At 43.3% G+C, this 18,768-nt stretch overlaps 1 protein-coding gene across 5 annotated transcripts in view; it reads right to left on the reverse strand.

The window, feature by feature from the left end:
* Positions 1–18,768, reverse strand: part of RFX4 (regulatory factor X4) — a 157,773-nt gene that overhangs the window by 108,670 nt on the left and 30,335 nt on the right. For all 5 annotated transcript variants that reach the window (XM_032346506.1, XM_032346509.1, XM_032346508.1 and 2 more), the window contains one exon: positions 2,893–2,953. In XM_032346506.1, coding sequence (XP_032202397.1) covers positions 2,893–2,953 — 61 coding nt within the window. The remainder of the gene's footprint in view (positions 1–2,892; positions 2,954–18,768) is intronic.

Raw genomic sequence — 18,768 nt, forward strand, 5'->3', positions numbered from 1 at the left:
TGGTGTGTGCCCAGGTTACTCCTGAGGACTGAGGCATCCTTCCTCACTGCTGGGAGGTTGGTACTGAGACTGAATCCGTCCAAGGGAGTTGTCCTCAGCAGAATGTGAAGAACACTGACTTGTCCAAAGCTTCACCCTCCTCCCAGGGAACCGCTGACATCCAGTGATGGGCAAGCGGGGGAGGAGGTAAAGACTTGGATCCATTGCCTAGATTCTGGTCTCTCTGAAGGGCCAGCCCAGCCTCAGAAGTCCCTTAGAGATTGCTGAAGGCTCTGCCACAGCCTCCTGTTAACCTGACACCCCCCAGCCCTGCCTACCCTAGAGTTCCTCATACCTCCACGTGCCGATACTGGGGGCACACCAGAATAAAACACCCAGAGACCTGCAGAGAGCAGGTCTCTGCTCAGACTGCCTCTGGGAAAGCCCGACCTACAATAGTACAGCCTTTTTAGAAGCTGTTCCCCTGCCTAGAATGTTCCCCAACCCTGATTCTCACATTGTCATGTTGTCAGTGAGGACTTCTTGTCATACAAGTGTCCACTTAAATGTCACCTCCTCTGGGAAGCTTTCCCTCACCACTCCACCTAAAATACCTTCTGAGACACTACCCTGTCAGCCGATTCAAATTCTCCGCACAGCCCCTGTCAGCATCTAATGTATTCCTTGTTTCTTTATCATTAACAGGATACTTCTACATCATTATAAATTCACCTCCCCTCGGTCCCTATTCCTGGGCTGTCTGATTCACTGGTACATTATCAGAGCCTAGAAACAGGGTGTGGCAAATAGTAGGTGCTTGACCAACATTTCCTGAATTAGTGACTAAAATTCTGTCTTCTACATAGAAAGAGAACTGGAGAGCAATTTGATGTTCTTCAAACAACTTGATGTCTTTTGATAATAATAAAACAAAAATTGCCAAATTCTCAAATCTGATTTGGCCTTGAAATTAAGAGTTACTTTTTAAAAAAATCTCCTGCCTGACTTTGTGAATTGGAAGATGTCATTTCTTCTGGAATCATCTATGTGACCCTTTACGTAGAAACAGATATTAGGGAGGGTAGGAGTGAACCGACGGTGCCTACAGCAGGAAGGAGAGAAGCCCTGACCCCAGGATGCCCAGGCAACTCAGAAGGGAGGATATGCCGCACAGTCGGATCTGACGTCAGACACTTCAAGCACTTCGTCTGCATGAATTCGTTCCCTCTTGACGACTCTCCCTAGGAGTTAGACACCACTGCTCTCCTCATTTCACAGGTGAGCAGACTGAGGCACAGGGAGGTTAAGGACCTTGTCCAAGGTTCCCCAGCTGAGGAGAGGCACAGCGGGGCATTCATTCTGGCAGTCGGACTTAAGATGTGGCACTGTCTACCACCTCACGATTGCCAGGCAGATGTCGAGAATCCTAGAGAAATAGGCACGAATACGGTGATTTTCTTTTGCTCCCATTCACGTCTTTTATTCTGAAACATGCGCTGTGTTCAGGTTATTTAAGTCAGGGTGTCTGCTGGTGCCTTGCATTTCTAGAAACTCCCGTGCCCTAATTCCTTCGTATGGATGCCTCGTTAGATGTCCTGGCATTATGGGAATTTGTGTGATCATAATTTAGGGGGAAGGGTGCAGGCAGAGGTGTGACCAGGGAATAGAGTAGAATTTTAAAGAAAGCCAAAAGCAGCAAATGCAACAAGGAAAAGAATATAGGGACAAAACGATGGAAAAAAGCCAAAGTCTGGAAATCAAGCTCCTGCAAACAACCTTACTCTCCTGGCAGCCAAGCGAGCCGAATGTGGAGACCCTCGTTAGGGAAGATTGAGTTATGCTCCTGCATGCTTTCCCCCAATGCTGTCTTCCCCCGACCTGTGCGTGGATTAGTCAAGAGAATCTAATGCGATGTGCTCATCAAAGCCCACCTGCTTCCTCTTCTCATTTGTTCTCTCCTCTCTATCCTTCCCGAGTCTTCTCTTCCTTTCTTCCAAAGCAGGGGCTTTGCAGTTAAAGAGACCCAGCCAGGTTCTTGCCTTTGCCCCTTCATGGCTCTATGTAGATTCAGGCAAATGACTTAACTGTCTAAGCTTTATTTTCCTCATCTGTGAAATGGGCACAACAATATCAACTTCAGAGAACCGTGAGACTGAGACCAGGCACAAGGCACGTATTGGAAGCTCCTCGCGTGGAGTCTGGCACATACTAGGTCTTCGTGCCTTCCCTTCCCCAGTCCTTCCTCCCTCCCCTTCCTTCCTTAATCTCCTCAGGTTTGCTGGGCTGGGCTGCCAGTGGAAATAACAGCCTTAACTGAAACGATGTTTGGGGGAAAGCTACAACACGATCTAAGTGAGCCTCTTACAGGAGAATTGATCTGTACACCTCAAACATGAGAGCAGCCACTCAAACAACATCCGTTAGGTGTTGCACCAAGTCCAGGAATTCCAGATACCGAAAGGAAAGCCACTGAAGTAGGTAATGCTTGTTCATGTTATTAATGTTAAAATAATTGTATTATAGTTGCAATTAAATATGAACCCATGAAGGACTCTTTGGTAGGGGTGAACAGACCTATGTTTCTGTAATTTGCTGCAACGTTGTTAATTGTAACAACTCATTCCAGAAAGTCAGTGAGCAACACCCTTGGGGGATCCAGCCCTTGCCAGGGTCTTGATGACGGGACACAAAATCTCCCCAAAAATATAACAAATATGGAAATCCAAATCTCCAGGCAGGATCTAAGTTGAGTATTTTATACAGAGCCGCAAATCAAACTGATTGCATGTGAGCTATGGGATATCAAGTTCTCAGGACAATATCAGACCTCCCAGTGACACCCTGCTCCGCGGGTAGGAAGTGACAGTTGCGCGAGGGCCCCATCAAGAGAGGACTTGCTGAAAATGAACTTACCATTGCAGAGTAGCAGGAGTGGAGTGGGGCTTGGATGCTCTATTGTTTTCTTTTTCCTCATCTGTTAAAGGAAAGAAAAAGGAGTGACCTTCAGCAGGAAAAGTACTCTCCCAAGCAGCCCACGGCGCCCAAGAATTGAAGAAAACTCGAAAGCTGATGCTTTGAAAGCAGTGACAGTTGGGCTCTTCCCACATGTTAGATATCTTCTTGAATAAGGACAAAGGGAAACTGACTTATACAGAAAACTCTTAGAGTACCTGGCGTTTTTAATTTGATGAAATTCGTCAGAGTTGAAGAGCTGTCTCTATCACTGAGCAATATGACTGTGTTCACCCGATTTACTATTTTTCCAACTGCAGCTGGATGCCTGGACTCTATGATTCAGACCCTAAGAACTCACCATTTGCTCCTGCTAACCCCACGGAGAAGTATGGGGTAAGGGAGGGGAAGTCAGTGCCCAGGAGACTCAGGATAGCAAGATCACAGAGCGGCACTAGCCGACTTCTCTGTAAAGGGCCAGATACTAAATATGTTAGGGCTTGGGGGCCAAGAGGCAAAATCAAAACTACCATGTCATATTTATATAACAAGGGTAGACAAATTTCCACAAAGCTTTTATTGATAAAATTCAAAACAAAATAATAGCAATTGAGTACAGTTTTTGTAATATGTCTACTAATAAGAATAAATGAGATTGCTTTGGGGGAGGTGGTTAACATTTTTCTAAACTGGGGTTTAAAGTTCATATTCTCTACCATTGAGCAGATTACAAATATTCATCTATAAAAGCCATTCTTGGCTTACAGCCCTCTGAAAACAGGCATCAGGCCAGACCTGAATAACAGATCCAACTTTGCGTCTAAAAAGAACTCTCATAATTTCATCGTGGATTAGCTGAGAAATACATATAACGACCCTCATCTGATTCCTGATAAAGCCTATTAATAGAAATAGTCAACATAAAATTTCTTGGTCCACAAAATTTGACCCAAGAAGACCAGTATGGATTATAATCTCAAGAGAAAATTAGTGATGTCAAAGCCTACAACTACAGTCAACTAAATTTATAAAGAACATGTAAAATGGTCAGTGAAATAAATCTCTGGCATAAATTTTATATGGAAAAGGATCCGTACCCAGAGAAAAGATTTCAATGAAACAAAAATGAAAGTGGAAGAAAGTGAAGTATGCTTAGTGAAAAGACATTTTTAAATGAATTAGCCTAATAGAGTTCAGAAAATATTTTCTTGATGAAAATTTATCAAGATTGGTATAAATCTGACAATGGAATACTACGCAGCCATCAAGAGAAACGAAATCTTGCCATTTGCAACGACGTGGATGGAGCCAGAGGGTATTACGCTGAGTGAAATAAGTGAATCAGAGAAAGATAATTATCATATGCTCTCTCTAATATGAGGAATTTGAGAGGCAGGGCGGGGGGTCGTGGAAGGGGGGAATGAAACAAGATGGGATCAGGAGGGAGACAAACCATAAAAGACTCTTAATCTCACGAAACAAACTGAGGGTTGCTGGGGGGAGGGGATAAGGAGAGGGTGGCTGGGTGATGGACACTGGGGAGGGTATGTGCTACGGTGAGTGCTGTGAAGTGTGTAAGCCTGATGATCCACAGACCTGTACCCCTGGGGCAAATATACATTATATGTTAATAAAAATAATTAAAAAATTAAAAATTAAAAAACAAAAAGATTGGTATAATTCTGATTAATTAGTATCTGTGGCAGATACTGCGGCTGCTTATTCAACCACTGTACATACTCAGCTTCTTGCTCATTCACAGAACCGCAGTGTAGAGGGAACCACGTGTCAAGGGTGGGGGTGATTCCCCTTTGAATCCCAAATAGCTGAATGTTGATGAATTTAAATCTACCCATGGAGCCACTGGTGGGGTCGGTGTGGCAGGTGACTTGGTGCTGGCCTATCAGACTTACGGAAAAGCTCTCTGCAAGCTTCTGGGAAAGATATTTTTCCCTACCAAAAAGGAATTGGAGGCCTTGATTTTGAACTTCTGTCCTCCAAAACTGTGAAAAAAAAAAAAAAAACCAGTATCTTCTGTTTTGTGCAAAAGCAAACAGACTAGCAGCCGAGAGAGTCTGGTCTGTCCTGTTCTTGAACATGGCAGAGCAGACCCAGAGCGGTGAGCTTTCAGCTGGGAAGAGAGCAGCCTCAGCATGAAGTCCTTGCTGAGGGGGCAGAGAGGAAAGGGGGTGGGTACTGGGGGATCTAAGGGTCACGTTGTGCCTGATTAGCCAATCCCCAGTGCAGCTGCCTCCCTGTTTTGTGAGGTAATAAAATTTTCTTAGTTCATAAAACCTCTTTTCATTGGATATTCTCTTCCCTGCCACCAAAAGCCTCATAACGGACACAAACACTCTCATACTCATCTTTGTGTTTCCTCCTAACAGTGCCTGTTCCACTAAATAGCCAGGTCTGTCTTCCACAAATGCCTTCGACTATCATCAGAAAGTAAGTAGCACAATAAGGAGAGCGAACATGTGAGTCTCACAAGAATATAGACAGACACAGAAAACAACACTCAACCTCAGCTGTTCACAGAGAAATAAAAAAGAAAATAATAATGAGGTGCAACTTTACATCTCTGAGAGTAACGAAAAGGTTAAGTAATGATAATTCCCAGTGCTGGTGTGTAAGTGGTAAAACTGACACTCACATACTTCTGAAGGTAGTGTTAACTGGTACAAAGTTTTTGGTAATCCATTTGGCAGTTGCTTACCAATTTACCAACTGCTTACCAATATTGAGAGCCATCTAAAATGCACGGTCACCTGACCTCACATTCCAACTCCTAGAAATTATACTAAGCAAATAATTGAAAAGAAATAAAAGGCAGCGTTAAAAAACACGATCAACTGAGTTTTTTCCTTAAACAAGGAAAAGCATATAAACAACCTCTCAGCTTATGTTGGACCACGATTGGACCAGTTTCCATTCTGCTTAGAACTGGCAGAATTTTTCTCCTCTGCTTCTTTAAATTTCAGCATTTCAGCCAAGCTGGACTAGATATCAAAAGATCTATGTTCTAGAATCAGTGCCAAAACTCACTGGCTGTGACTGAGCAAACCCCTCATTTTTCTTCATTTGTAAATGGTCACTTTACAGGGCCATTGAAATGACTATATTAATTAATTCAACAAATATTCACTGAATACCTAATTTATGCCAGCTAGACACTGGGAATAAAGAAATTAGACTCCTGTCCTTCAGTCTGGCTGGAGAAAGAGAAAGACAAACAGTGGCGAGAAAGGCCAAGTTTAGTAAGAAGTGATAAATGCTGTAATACAGGTAGGCAAGCGGGAGCCTGAGAAAGCAGAGGCTTCACAGAAGGCTTCCTGGAGGCAGTGGTAAGTGAGCTGTAACTCTTGAAGTGTGTCAGAGATGGGAACCAGATGGCAAGGAAGGTGGGACCAAGTCAGGGGAAAGAAAGTAGAGAAGGCGAGGGACAGGCAAGACACGGGGACCCATACGATCATGATGACCCCAGCTTGTGTCCCTGTGGGGGACGGGGACAGGATCTGGAAAAGGACTTTTCGGACGTTGTAATGAGTTTGTTTCAGCTTCCAGACCGTTTCTGAAACTGAGGATGATCATCACGCCTACCTTAAAAGGCTGTTGGGGGAATGATGACATGAACTTAACAGAGACTAAGAGCCCCCAAACCTCCCAAGACTGCCCTCAGCTGCCCTGGGAGCCAGGATACCTGGAGCCATTCTGCTCGGAGATACGCACGGGGGCAAAGACAGGCAGGGACGGAGACCCTGCCAGGTGAACACACTCCAGGCCACATCATGGCTCCACACAGGAGGGGGCATCTGAGCTGCGCCTTGAAGACAACAGTCTGGGTTTTTAAAATAACTTTGTTTCCTGTTCCCCCAAATCATCCATATTCATTTTTTTAACTTTGGAAAATAGAAAAATCTCTGTAAATCCAAGCCCCTCTCAACACAGCGAACTATTGTTTTATCTTATTTACCTCCAGTCTGTTTTCAATGTTCTCTTTCACACCCGAGGACACGCACACAATCCTAACTTAAGAGAGGGCCACACAGGGCCCCCTGGCTTGTGGCTGCGTCCTTCGCCTTTACAAGGACGAGTTAGACTTTGAGGGGCAGACTCTGAGGGAGGGACATTCCAGGAGAGGAGGCAGCAGGAGAAAGGCTGGGAGGGCAAAACCCAGAGCAACAAGGCAGCATGGAAGGGTTCCACTTGGCCGTAGCCAGAAGAGCCCCTCATTTTGGGATTCTGTCCAGCACCTCCCACGCAAGTGAGACCTGTCTCTATTGTGTTGATGGCCCACTTCGGATACCAGTGAATAGAAAGAGAATTGGCTTTGGGGGCAAGGCAGACCTGGGTTTGAATCCCAGCCTTGCCCCTAACTCTGGGTGGAACCCTGAGCAGGTAGTCCCTTAACTCATCAAAGCCTGAGGGTCCTCTCCCTAAAACATGAGAATCATAGCTTAGATCCCAAGGACAGCTTGAAAATTAAATAGAGTATCTAACAACCCGACACATGAAAAAAAGAATACCGTCACAATCACAATAGCATTTATTGGCCAAGGACTCAAGCCAGGGATAGGCATCATTTTTCATACGCCATCCCACTGTTTTCCTCCTGAGCGTGCCTGACCTTATAAACAAGGAAACCGAGCTTTGGGGAGTCTCTCCCTTGCAGGGAAGGCGGGGTCTCACTGCACGCTCGGCATATGGCGGCTACCGATGGTACTAACCAAGGACTGGTCTACCCTGGTGCCAGTGTAGCCTCTCCATCTCCGTCATCAAACAGGTGCCTTCCACCTCTGCAGACCCCTTTCTAGAACACTAGTGGCTTGGCGCTCAGGGTCAGAATGCCCAGCCTCTTTCTTCTGGAAGGGGGTGTGTATCACGGTCAGATGCCTCCTCTCTGGGGACTGTCAATCCCAATTCACCAAAAGTGCTGGTTGCTCATTTGTGCATCACATATTGATGGTCTGCTACAGTCCAGCCCTGTGCCGGGGGCGAAAGGGCGAGGACAGACCGACAGGGTCTCTCTGCTCTCTCAAGCTCAGAGTCAAACTATCAGCAAAGAAACTGGACGGGAGAGTCCAGGATGTTAGAGCAGGACCAGATGTGGGCTGTGAGTTGAGCCTTGGGAGCTGAAGGAGGAGCCATCGGGCTGATGAGGACAGCAGAGCACATTTTAGGTGGAAAAAAAGAGCCATAGCTGATAGAAACTTCAGGAACTGGTTCTGCCTAATGCTTTTTCTTTTTTAACAGGCAAAAATGCCTCAAGCCAAATGAGATTCACGCCATAATTTCAGGCCAGCGGATTCCTGGAGGTGCTCACGGCCCAGGTGGGGCCGTCCATCTGTGAAGCCCACCGTGCTCGTCCTACCCAAGTCAGAGAGCAGCCGCCTGCTTACACGTCTCCCGGCAAGACGCAACTCACCTGCTCCGTCCCGCTGCCCTGTGCAGTCCTGTCTCCAAACACACTCCGGGGAACTGCAGCCCACTTCCCGGTGGGGAGCTCCTCTGCTTCCCTCTCTGCATCTACCTTCAGGTAGAAGCTCTGAGGCTGAATTTCCAGGCTCCAGCCCTGGCTCTTACCACTCGCCAGCTGTGTGACCTCCAGCAGCCTTTTGGTGCCTTAGTTTCTTGTTTGAGAAACAGGGATAATAATAGCACCAGGCACATATTGTAGGGATTAATTAACCACTTCTGGCACAAGATACAAGCTACTCTAAGTATTCCCTATTCCTATAATAGTTGTCAGTCTTCTGGAGGGGCCAGGCACCTGGCTCCCCATCCTGTCCACGTTTGGCAAGCCCAGCCTCTGGGACAAGGCTGTTTGCTCCTCCCTAGTGCTCCTCCAGCACCCTGGCTGGTCCCTAGAAAAGTCCTCATGGGGTGTGGTCACTGCTTGCCCCCAGTGTGTCTGCCTCACTTGTCTGTAAGTTCTTTAGGGCACAGACCACCTCACCACTATGGTTCCAGCACCCACACAGGGTTGGGGTTCAAGAAGCCTTTGTGGGATGAATGAATGAATGAATGAATGACCGGCTAAGATAATACCACAATTAAATTCAGCCTACCCATCGGATTTCATAAGCATACAAATAATACTACCACCAGAGAACCTTTACTGAAAATGTGTAAGGGGCCAGGTACTCTTTACTTCACTGTATTTAATTTTCACTGCTATCCAAGACAGTGAACAGCTTAACAGACATAAAACGTCAAATACGGTGCTTGATGGATAACGTGGTGCTTAATCAATTTTAGGTCTGATTATTAATAGTATCCCCTTTTAAAGGAGAAAGAAACTGAGGCTCAGATAAGTGGGAAGCAATTGGTCTGAGGTCATACAGCTAGTGGTGGGGCAGGAGAGGACCCAGTCTAGCTGACACCGAAACTTCTCGAACCCAGCCATCATGAGCCTCGGTCTCTCTTCCAAACTCCAGTACTGTACTAAATATTTTAGGGAACATATCATCTGCTTGATATCTGCTGATGGAATTCACAATATTTGGGAACGTCTTCTAGAATATTTCCTGCCCAGAGCCAGTGTGGTAGAGTTTAATATAGAAGGAGAAAGTTTGTAAATTAATTACTTCTCTTCAAATCCCAGGAAAGGTTCAAGTTTATGCGAGTCTCGAGTTTCACTTCAAAGTTCTAATTCTATTTCCTTTCATTATACTAACCTGGCTGCACCTGGCCTGCCAAACATTTCATTTCCCCTTATCCAACCCCTTCCCAGCCACTGCAAAGCTGATGAGCGGGGTGCCTGGACCAAGCCTTTGGCAGTGGGCACAGCCCCTGGCAGCATACCCTTCCCCCCGTGGGAACAAGGCTCAGTCCCAAACAAAACTGTGATGTTGGCAGCTTTGCTCTGAGGGGGCCCCACACCTGCCTCCTTTTACCTCCTCTGGGGGAATTCCTTCAGAACACTGGAATAAGAAAAGACCTGTCTAATTTTGATATTAAACCTGAAAGCCATAAAAGAAAATATTGATAAACTTTCCTACATAAGAAATCCAAAGCTTCTGTGTGTGTGTGTTGGGCAGGAGGGGTGGGGGGCACCTACACCTTAAGTAGAAAGATAACAACATGCCTGGGAAAATCGCAGTCCTACCGCAGATGATTTCATCTCCTCACTGCAGAGAGAGCTCCAGGAAAACCAGAAGGAAAAAGGCTAAGAACCCAGAGAAAAAAAGTAGGCAAAGCACCTGACACACAGTTGGAGAAAAAGACAAATGTTCTTGAAATGTGAAGAGATGATTAATCTCGATTAGTGAAAATGAGAAGTGGACTAAAATACCATTTCTCAATCTGATTGGCAACAATCCAAACTCGACCACACAACTCTGCGGAGGCTACGGGGAACAGGTGCCCTCCCGCCCCGCAGGGGTGGGGAGGGTGTGAAATGGTGCCCTCCCCCGCCCCCCCACGAGGAGGTCATCTGGCAGAATCTCCTGAAATCCCACATGCTCTTTATCCAGCCGTCCTGTGTCTGGGAACAGATCCTATGGCAACGTGGGAAATGACCACACGCAAGGTTTTTCTTTGCAACTTGCCTGACACGGTCAAAGTTCAGAAACAGCCCAGTGCTCATCTGGTGAACTAAATTAGGATACACCCTCACAGCAGAATGCTACACGGCTGTGGAAAGAAGATTAAAAACAAGAAAAGAATGAAGATGCTCTCTGCTCTTACTGATAAGGAACACTCCGGGTGTTATTATTAAGTGAAAAAAGCAAGTCACAGCAAAAGGTCTATAGGCTGTGCCCTTGTCTGTGTTAGAAAGTGGCAATAAAGGGAGTGCCTGGCTGGCTCAGTCTCAGTCACGGAGCATGCGACTCTTGGTCTTGGGGGTTGTGAGTTCGAGCCCCGGATTGGGTGTAGAGATTACTTAAAAATAAAATCTTTTTTAAAAAAGAATAAGAACATTTTAAAAATGAATAAGAACATAAGTTTGAATTTTTATTTGCATAAAGAAATAAAATACTGACAGAATGCACCCCCAAAAAGCACCAGAAATAGTGGAAGAAAACACAAGAAACAAATAAAAGTACACACCCCTAGGGAGTTGAGGTGGGAAGACAGGGGTTGGACCGAGACTTCTCACTGAGTATCTTTAAGGCATTTTGGGTTTTGAGCATGTGAAATACTCTCAGTGTGGACAAATGAAAAACTCCTCTACTGGGCAGAGAGCACCTACAGGAAGAATCTGGTCATATGGTTAAGTGGTCCTGGGATGCCCTAAACTATAAGCAAAATAACAAAGACTCATAACCTTCCATGACTCTACAGCATTTTGCTTTCCTAATATCCATTTTCCTAACCAACACTGTGCACCTGCTATGTTCCAGGCCCTATTCTAGTAAGTGACTCAATTAGGCATGTTCCCTTCCCCTCGGGTGGTTATGGCCCATGGGGGGACCGAGGGGCCCAGTCACAGATGACAGACTAGCCCCTTCTCTGCAAGAGGAGAGGACAGATGGACACTCAGGGGGACAGGAAGGGCAGCCTGTGGTGGCAGAGTGGATGGTTGAGGAAGGGGAGGAGTCTGGTGGGTTGTCTTAAACCGTGGCCTCCTCGGCCAGCCAGCAGTCTTGTCGTTGGCTTCCCACTCAGGAATAAAACTGCAGCAGATGCCCCATGAGGGCAATCAGATTGTTAGAAGCCATCATGGGGGGACTCCCTGTAGCGGCACCACTCCCTCACCCCCCACCAAGAACTTCCCGCTCTAAGTCTGTGCCTTTGCCCTAGAAGTTATCAGAATGCCTTTCTGCTTTTGGTAGGGGGCGTTTGTCCACGACTCGGTGGGAATATGACAATGTTGCGCTACATTTCCTCTTCTCCGGAACCCATCTTAGGAAGTTACAAGATCTCACACTGGATAATAACCTGACATGCTGAGTGAGTGGAGTGGGGTGACAGAGTTATGACACAGCCTGAAATGTGAGGAGATTTTAATAGGATAATGATGAGTCACAGGAAGCTGTGACCTGCTCTGACCCCGGTCGTAGGCCATCATGGCACTGAATGCCAACTCTCCTCTCCCTTGTGCTGTAAAAATCCTCCATCACAAGCAGACCGTCGGTAACTGCCCTGATGAGTTGGTGAGGGGCCAGGGAGGGTGACGGGAGTAGGGCTGTGTGCCCAGGGAGGCAGGTGAGACAGAACAGCCCAAACTCACCTCTCCAGCCCAGTTTCCCACGTCTTTCAACCTCTCTGCTCAAGCCAATCTGGAAAATTCTCCAAGCTCAAAAACCTCCTCGGGGCTTTCTGCCTCCCAGCCCTTGACCATCACCAGTTAAAGGAACAAACCACAGGGATGCTCTGAGGCCCAAAACAAATGCCACTTCCTCCAAGATGCTTCCAAGGTCACCATCCAGGCTGTGACCTCTCCCAACTTCCACGTGCATGCCCATCACCTGGGGAGGTTGTGTAAAGAGGCAGAGCGCAGGTGGAGGCAAAGCAGGGTGGGTCCTGAATGATGCTGAGCTGTTACATAAATAACCCTGGAATCTCCGACATCCCATCTTTTAGTTACATGAGATGATAAACCACTGTGAGGTTTCTCATCCACCAAAGCATTCTTAAAATATTAGATCTGGGTTTTGGTTTTTTTTTTCCTGATTTTTAAAACTTCAACCATCTCCTGAGCCCCCCTCTATGTTCCAGGCCCTGGTATTCCAACAGTGAACCCCACAACATATCTGCCCTCATGGAGCCTCCAGTTGCGTAGAAAATGTGACAAGGCACAGACAAAAGCTGGTCTACACTTCAGCCACTGAAAAGGAGTGATGAGTACTCTTAGCTCTGGTCTCATTTTCCTGTGAACAAGCTATGAAATTGTCAACAGCAAGCCTTTGAAGTACTGCCTTCTGAGAGACAGAATAGTGCAAAGACAAAATGACCGACGTTCAAAGCAGATGGACGGACCCAAGTTCAAATCCTAGCTCTACCACTTACAGCTATGTAATGTTGGGCCTTTGAGCCTCGGTGTTCAAACGTCTAAGAAGAAGCTCATTTTGGGGCGCCTGGGTGGCTCAGTGGGTTAGAGCCTCTGCCTTTGGCTCAGGTCGTGGTCCCAGGGTCCTGGGATCGAGCCCCGCATCGGGCTCTCTGTTCAGCAGGGAGCCTGCTTCCTCCTCTCTCTCTGCCTGCCTCTCTGCCTACTTGTGATCTCTGTCTGTCAAATAAATAAATAAAATCTTTAAAAAAAAAAAAAAAAGAAGCTCATTTTAAGATACTTCCTAAGACTATTATGAGATTTGAATGAGGTCATGGACTTAGAGCACTTGCTCAGTAAATGACAACCATATATACCTGTAACTATAAACATATACATATATAAAAGTTTGCTTAAAAATACATGCTAAGGAATAAAGACTAGAAGGACGTCAGGAGTGGTTGCCTCTGGACAGTGAAATTAGAGGCAATTAGTTTTCTTCCTCCTCTATTTTTTCCTAGATTTTCCAAAAATATATACACATAACTCATGGCCAGGAGATATATTTTTTAATGTAATCTTTAATATATATTTTTAATGTAATCTTTGTGTTTCAAAAATGAAAACAACATGTGGACAGTAACTTCTTTGTTCTTTTATCTAGATAGGGGTCAGGTGGCCCCATTCTAGACATAGCACTGGCACTGACTCGCTGTGCAGTCATAGAAAGTTCCTGCACCAATTCGAGTCTAAATTTCCCTGTCTAAAATTAATGACAACCAGACTCCTGGTCTCTCCATGGTGAGATTGCTCGCACTGGTTTAACTCATTCACCAAAACAACTGTAAAAGCTAGACAGCTTTGAAGACATCAGACAACAACGGTCAATGCAGACAGGACTAGAGGCCTTCAGAGAAAGGCAGCACAGGATGTACCCTCCACGTTCACCCCGGATTTTCCCTGAGGATGCTTCTCAACTGCTGTCCTGGGAAACAGAACCCAAGCAACAGTATGGTCTGTTGGGCTGAAGTCAGAGTTCAGGATGACAAAGTGACTCAGATCTAAGGAACCATTTTCCAGAGAGAAGAACCTCAGAGAAGGAAACATAACTTCATTCGAATTCCCGTTAAATCTTAAGCCCACTGACTCATGCAGAGAGTAAGAAGCCAAAAAACCAAGGAGAGCACATCAGCTTAGAGGCTGAACAACTGATCAACTGACCACTGACTAGTGGGGAGTCAGAGGCTAGAGCTCAAGCTGCATGAGGAAGAAGGAACTTAGGAAACACCCAGAGCTTTTAGCTGTGAGTTTGGAGTAGAGACCCCATCATAGGAGCATAGACAAGACTAACACAAATCAAATTTAATCAAGATTTGACAGGATTGAGAAGACCTGCTGGTTCTCTAACTACCTGCTAGAACAAAATTTAACACCCTTCAGAGGAAGTTAACATAATTCACCCAAAGCCTCTCTCACTTTGTATCCATAATATCCGCATCAAATCAAAAACTATAAGGCATCCTGAAAAACAGGACCTAAACCCTGAAATCCAAAGGAAAAAAGACAGGTCTTAGAAGTTAATCCAGAGAGGACTCAAATATTACAGTTACCAGACTTTAAAATAACTATGGTTAATATGCTTAAGGGGACAAAGGAAAAGACGGTCAAAATACAGGAAATGATGGACAACACAGATGAAAAACAGGGAATACCAACTGAGATTCAGGGAAAAAAAAGAAAAATCAAACAGATATCTACCACAGAAGAAAATGTGAAATTTAGGTCACTTGGATAGGCTTATTATCAGGCCGGACAAAACAGAAAATGAGATTTAAGAACTAGAAATTCAGGAAGTCAATAGAAAACACCAAACTGAGGTACAAAAAGAGAAAAATGGACAAATCAAAGCAGAGATTAAGAAACATAGGAGGTACAGTCAAAAGTCTAATAGTCCCGTAACTACAGTCCCAGAAGTAGGTAAGACAGAATGGGGCAGGAAAACTACTGGAAGAACCAGTTGTCAAGAATTTTACCAATTTGATGAACAACAATCCAGTTGTTCAGTGAACAGCGAAGTTCAGTCAACCCCAAGAAGAAAGAATATAAGAAAACCATATCTATGTACCTTGTAGTCAAAGTGCTGAAAACTGAAGACAAAGAAAAGAATCTTTAAGGCAGCCAGAGACAAAAAGACATATTGCATCCAAAGGGGTAAAAATAAGTCTGAAGACTAACTTTTGAAAGCCAGAAGACAATGGGATGACAACTTGAAGGTACTGAAAGTGGGGAGGGGTGGGTGGGATTTTAACAACCTAGAATTCTATATCCAGGAAAAATGTCCTTCAAAAAATACAGGTGAAATAAAGATGTTTTTCATGCTCTCCACTACCTGACACTGTACTACCCAAACTATTAAAGGAGTTTATTTGGCTTGAAGTAAAAATGGTCCCAGGTGGAAGCACTTACTGGCGTGAATTAAGAGCCCTGAAAAGGGTAAATATGTGAATAAATAGAAAGAAATGTTGACTGTTTAAAACAATAATAATAACATCTTCTGGGGCTTGAAACATTTAGAAGTAAAATACATTAAGGCAATAGTACAGAGGGTGGGACGGAGCTAAACAGGGTTCAAGTGCGAGCATATGCATGACTGGGCTGGAAAGGAGAGGAGGGGTAACGTGAGGTGCACCCGAGAGGACCGCTGAGAAAGAATCTGTCACCGGAAGGTCAGCAGAGGAAAACATCAAAGAAAAAAAATCTTAAACTGGATCATCCCTCCCAAAAAAGCAAGAAAAGAAGTAACAAAGGAATAAAGACAGAAGGGACAAATTAAGATTAAATAGTAAGTTTGTGGATTTAAACCCAACAATGTAATTTAAGCGCATTCCATTTAAATGATGTAAATATTACAATTTAAGTTACAGATGATCAGACTGGTTTAAAAACACACATTAAAAACTTTAATATTCAATTCAGAAAGGTTGGAAATTGGAAGATGAAAAAAAATAAACCACTACCTACTTGATCTAACAGATTTCATCCATTATCTGCTGAATACACAGTCTTCACAAGTGTACATGGGCATTTGCCAAAGAGACCATCTGTCAGGACAAAAAGCAAGTCTAGACAATCTCAAAGATTGAAATCATAGAGAATGTGTTCTCTGACCAAGGTGGAATTATAATAGAAGCCAATAACTAGATAACTGGGAAATAACCAAATGTTTGGAAAACAAAGCAATAGATTTCTAAGTAAGCCAGAAGAAAAAGGAGAAATCACAATAGAAATTGAAACAGGAGTTTAACTGAATGATAATGAAAGTATGACATCAGAAAAATTATGGGATATACGTAAGCAGTTCTTAAAGGAAAATCTGTAACTTTAAATGCCTGTCTTGGACAAGGTTAGATTCCATGATCTAAGAGTCTGTCTCAAAAGCTAGAAAAAGACAAAACTCAAACAAAGTAGAAGAAAAGAAGACATATACATAGAGGAGTAGAAATAAATGAAATTTTAAAAAGATGTCAGTTGAGAGAAGCAATAAGGTTAAGAGTTGCGTCTTTGAAAAGACTAATAAAATTGATAAACTCTGGCAGAACTGATTGAGGAAAACAGAAAAACATAGATTGTCAATATCAGAAACGAGAGGGAGCCATTGTTCGAGGTGCTAAATACATGAGGAAAAGTGACAAAAGGAAAGTTTAAACAGTGTCATATAAAGAAATTTGAAAATTTAGATGAAATTAATTCCTTAAAAATAACAATTTGCTAAAAGTAACAAATCAAGAAAAAAAAATAATCCTTAAAGAAAACTCCAAACCTAGAGGACTTTGATGCTGAATTCTTCCTAACGTTTAAAAAAGAAGTAGTGTCAATCTTACACAAACTCTTCAGAAGAAACAAAAAAGAAGAAACTCCTGCCTCTTTTTAGAAGGCCTGTATGACACCCGAACCTGAGAAGGGAATCATAAGAGAGAAAAATCAGAAGTCAATAAAATCTTATAAATAACAGGTACCAAGATTCTTAACAAAACAAGTAATGTAACCTAGAAATAGATAAAAAAGATAATATATCTGACCAAGTGCCATTTATGCCAGGAATGGAAGATTGGCTTAACTTTCAAAATTTAATCCATATAATACACCATATTAATGGAATAAAGGAGAGAAACTGCAATCATCAGAAAAACATTTAATGAAGGTCAACATACATTCAAGAAAAATCTCTCAGCAAACCAGGGATTTGATCAGGAATACCTGCAAACAAAATCCACAGTAAGCCTGACATTCAATGCTGGAACACAAAATGCTTTTCCTCCTTAGGTCAGGAACAGGACAGCGTGTCTGCTATCACTAGTTCAACGTTGCACTAAGGTCTCTAAAGCACAGAAAAATAACATACAGACTATAAAAGAAGGTGGAAAGCTCTCACTATTCTCAGATGACATGATTATGTCCATTGAAAAAATTTAAAAAGCAAACTCATAATTAATAAGCAAATTTAGCAAAGCAGCTGGATATGGTCAAGATCTAAGAAATCAACTGCATTTTCATATGCTAGCAACAAAGAATGAGAAAAAAATTGTAAATACGACTACTTACAAGCACACTGAAAAACATCAATTACCTAGGAATAAATCTAATGCAAGATGCACAAAACCTCTACACTAAAATCTATGAAATACTGCTGAGAGAAATTAAAGGCCATTTAACACATGGAGGTGTGAGGCCACACATGTAGATGGGAAATTTGATGTTGGTGTCCATTCTTCCCAAACTGATTATAGAATCAGTGTCATCTCAATCAAAATCCTGTGGATTTTTGTGACAATTGACAAACTGGTTCTAAAATTTGTATGGAAATGTTAATAATTTAAATTAACCAAAAAGATCTTAAAGAATCTTATGACCCCAAAACAGAAAAACAGACCAAATGGTTCAGAATATATAATAAAGGTCAAGACAGAGCCACATGTGTAGTCTCCTGATTTACAGCCAGTGGGTAAAGGATTCTTCCCAACAAAAGGTGCTCTATCAGTCAAAAATTAAAAATAAAATTTTTTATTTTTTGTTGTTGACTCCTCCCTCACACCATACACAAAAATTCCAGATGGACTTCTGATACAAAAGTAAAAAGCAAAACAATAAAACTTTTAGATAATAATATGAAAACTATCTTAATGACCCAGAGGTAGGCAAAGACTTCTTAATGCAAAACAAAAGGCAATAACTACAAAAGAAAAACACTGATAAACGGGATGTTATTTGAATTAAGAACTCCGTTCACCAAAAAAATACCACTAAGAGAATGAAAGGCAGACTACAAACTCAGAGATGTTTGCAATACTTTTATCTGACAAATACCTCCTCCTGAGAATATAAAAACAACCCTTACAAATCATTAAGGAAAAGACAAACAGCACAACTTAAAAAGAAACCAACAGGCAAAGGATGTGAGCAGGCAGATCACAAAAGCAGTATCTACAAGAATGTTCACTAATCCTTCTCAAACTCTTCCAAAAAACGGAAGAGGAGGGAACACTTTCCAACTCATTCTATGAAGCCAGCATTACCCTGATACCAAGTCCAGACAAAGACACTACAAGAAAAGAAAGCTCCCGATCAATAGCCCTCATGAATATTAATGCAGAAGTCCTCAACAAAATCTAGGAAACAGAATTCAACAGTGTGTTACAGGACTGTACACCATGACCAGGTGCGGTTTTTTATTCCCCAAATGCAAGGATGGTTCAACACAGGAAAATCAATCAGTGTGTACACCATACTAACAGAATAGCCACATGGTCATCTCAACGGGTACGAAAAAAGTGTTTGGCAAAATTTAACACCTTTTCATGATAAAACACCCAACAAAACAGAAATAGGAGAAAACTATCTCAACA

Source organism: Mustela erminea, chromosome 6, assembly GCF_009829155.1.
Source record: "Mustela erminea isolate mMusErm1 chromosome 6, mMusErm1.Pri, whole genome shotgun sequence".
Lineage (NCBI taxonomy): Eukaryota > Metazoa > Chordata > Mammalia > Carnivora > Mustelidae > Mustela > Mustela erminea.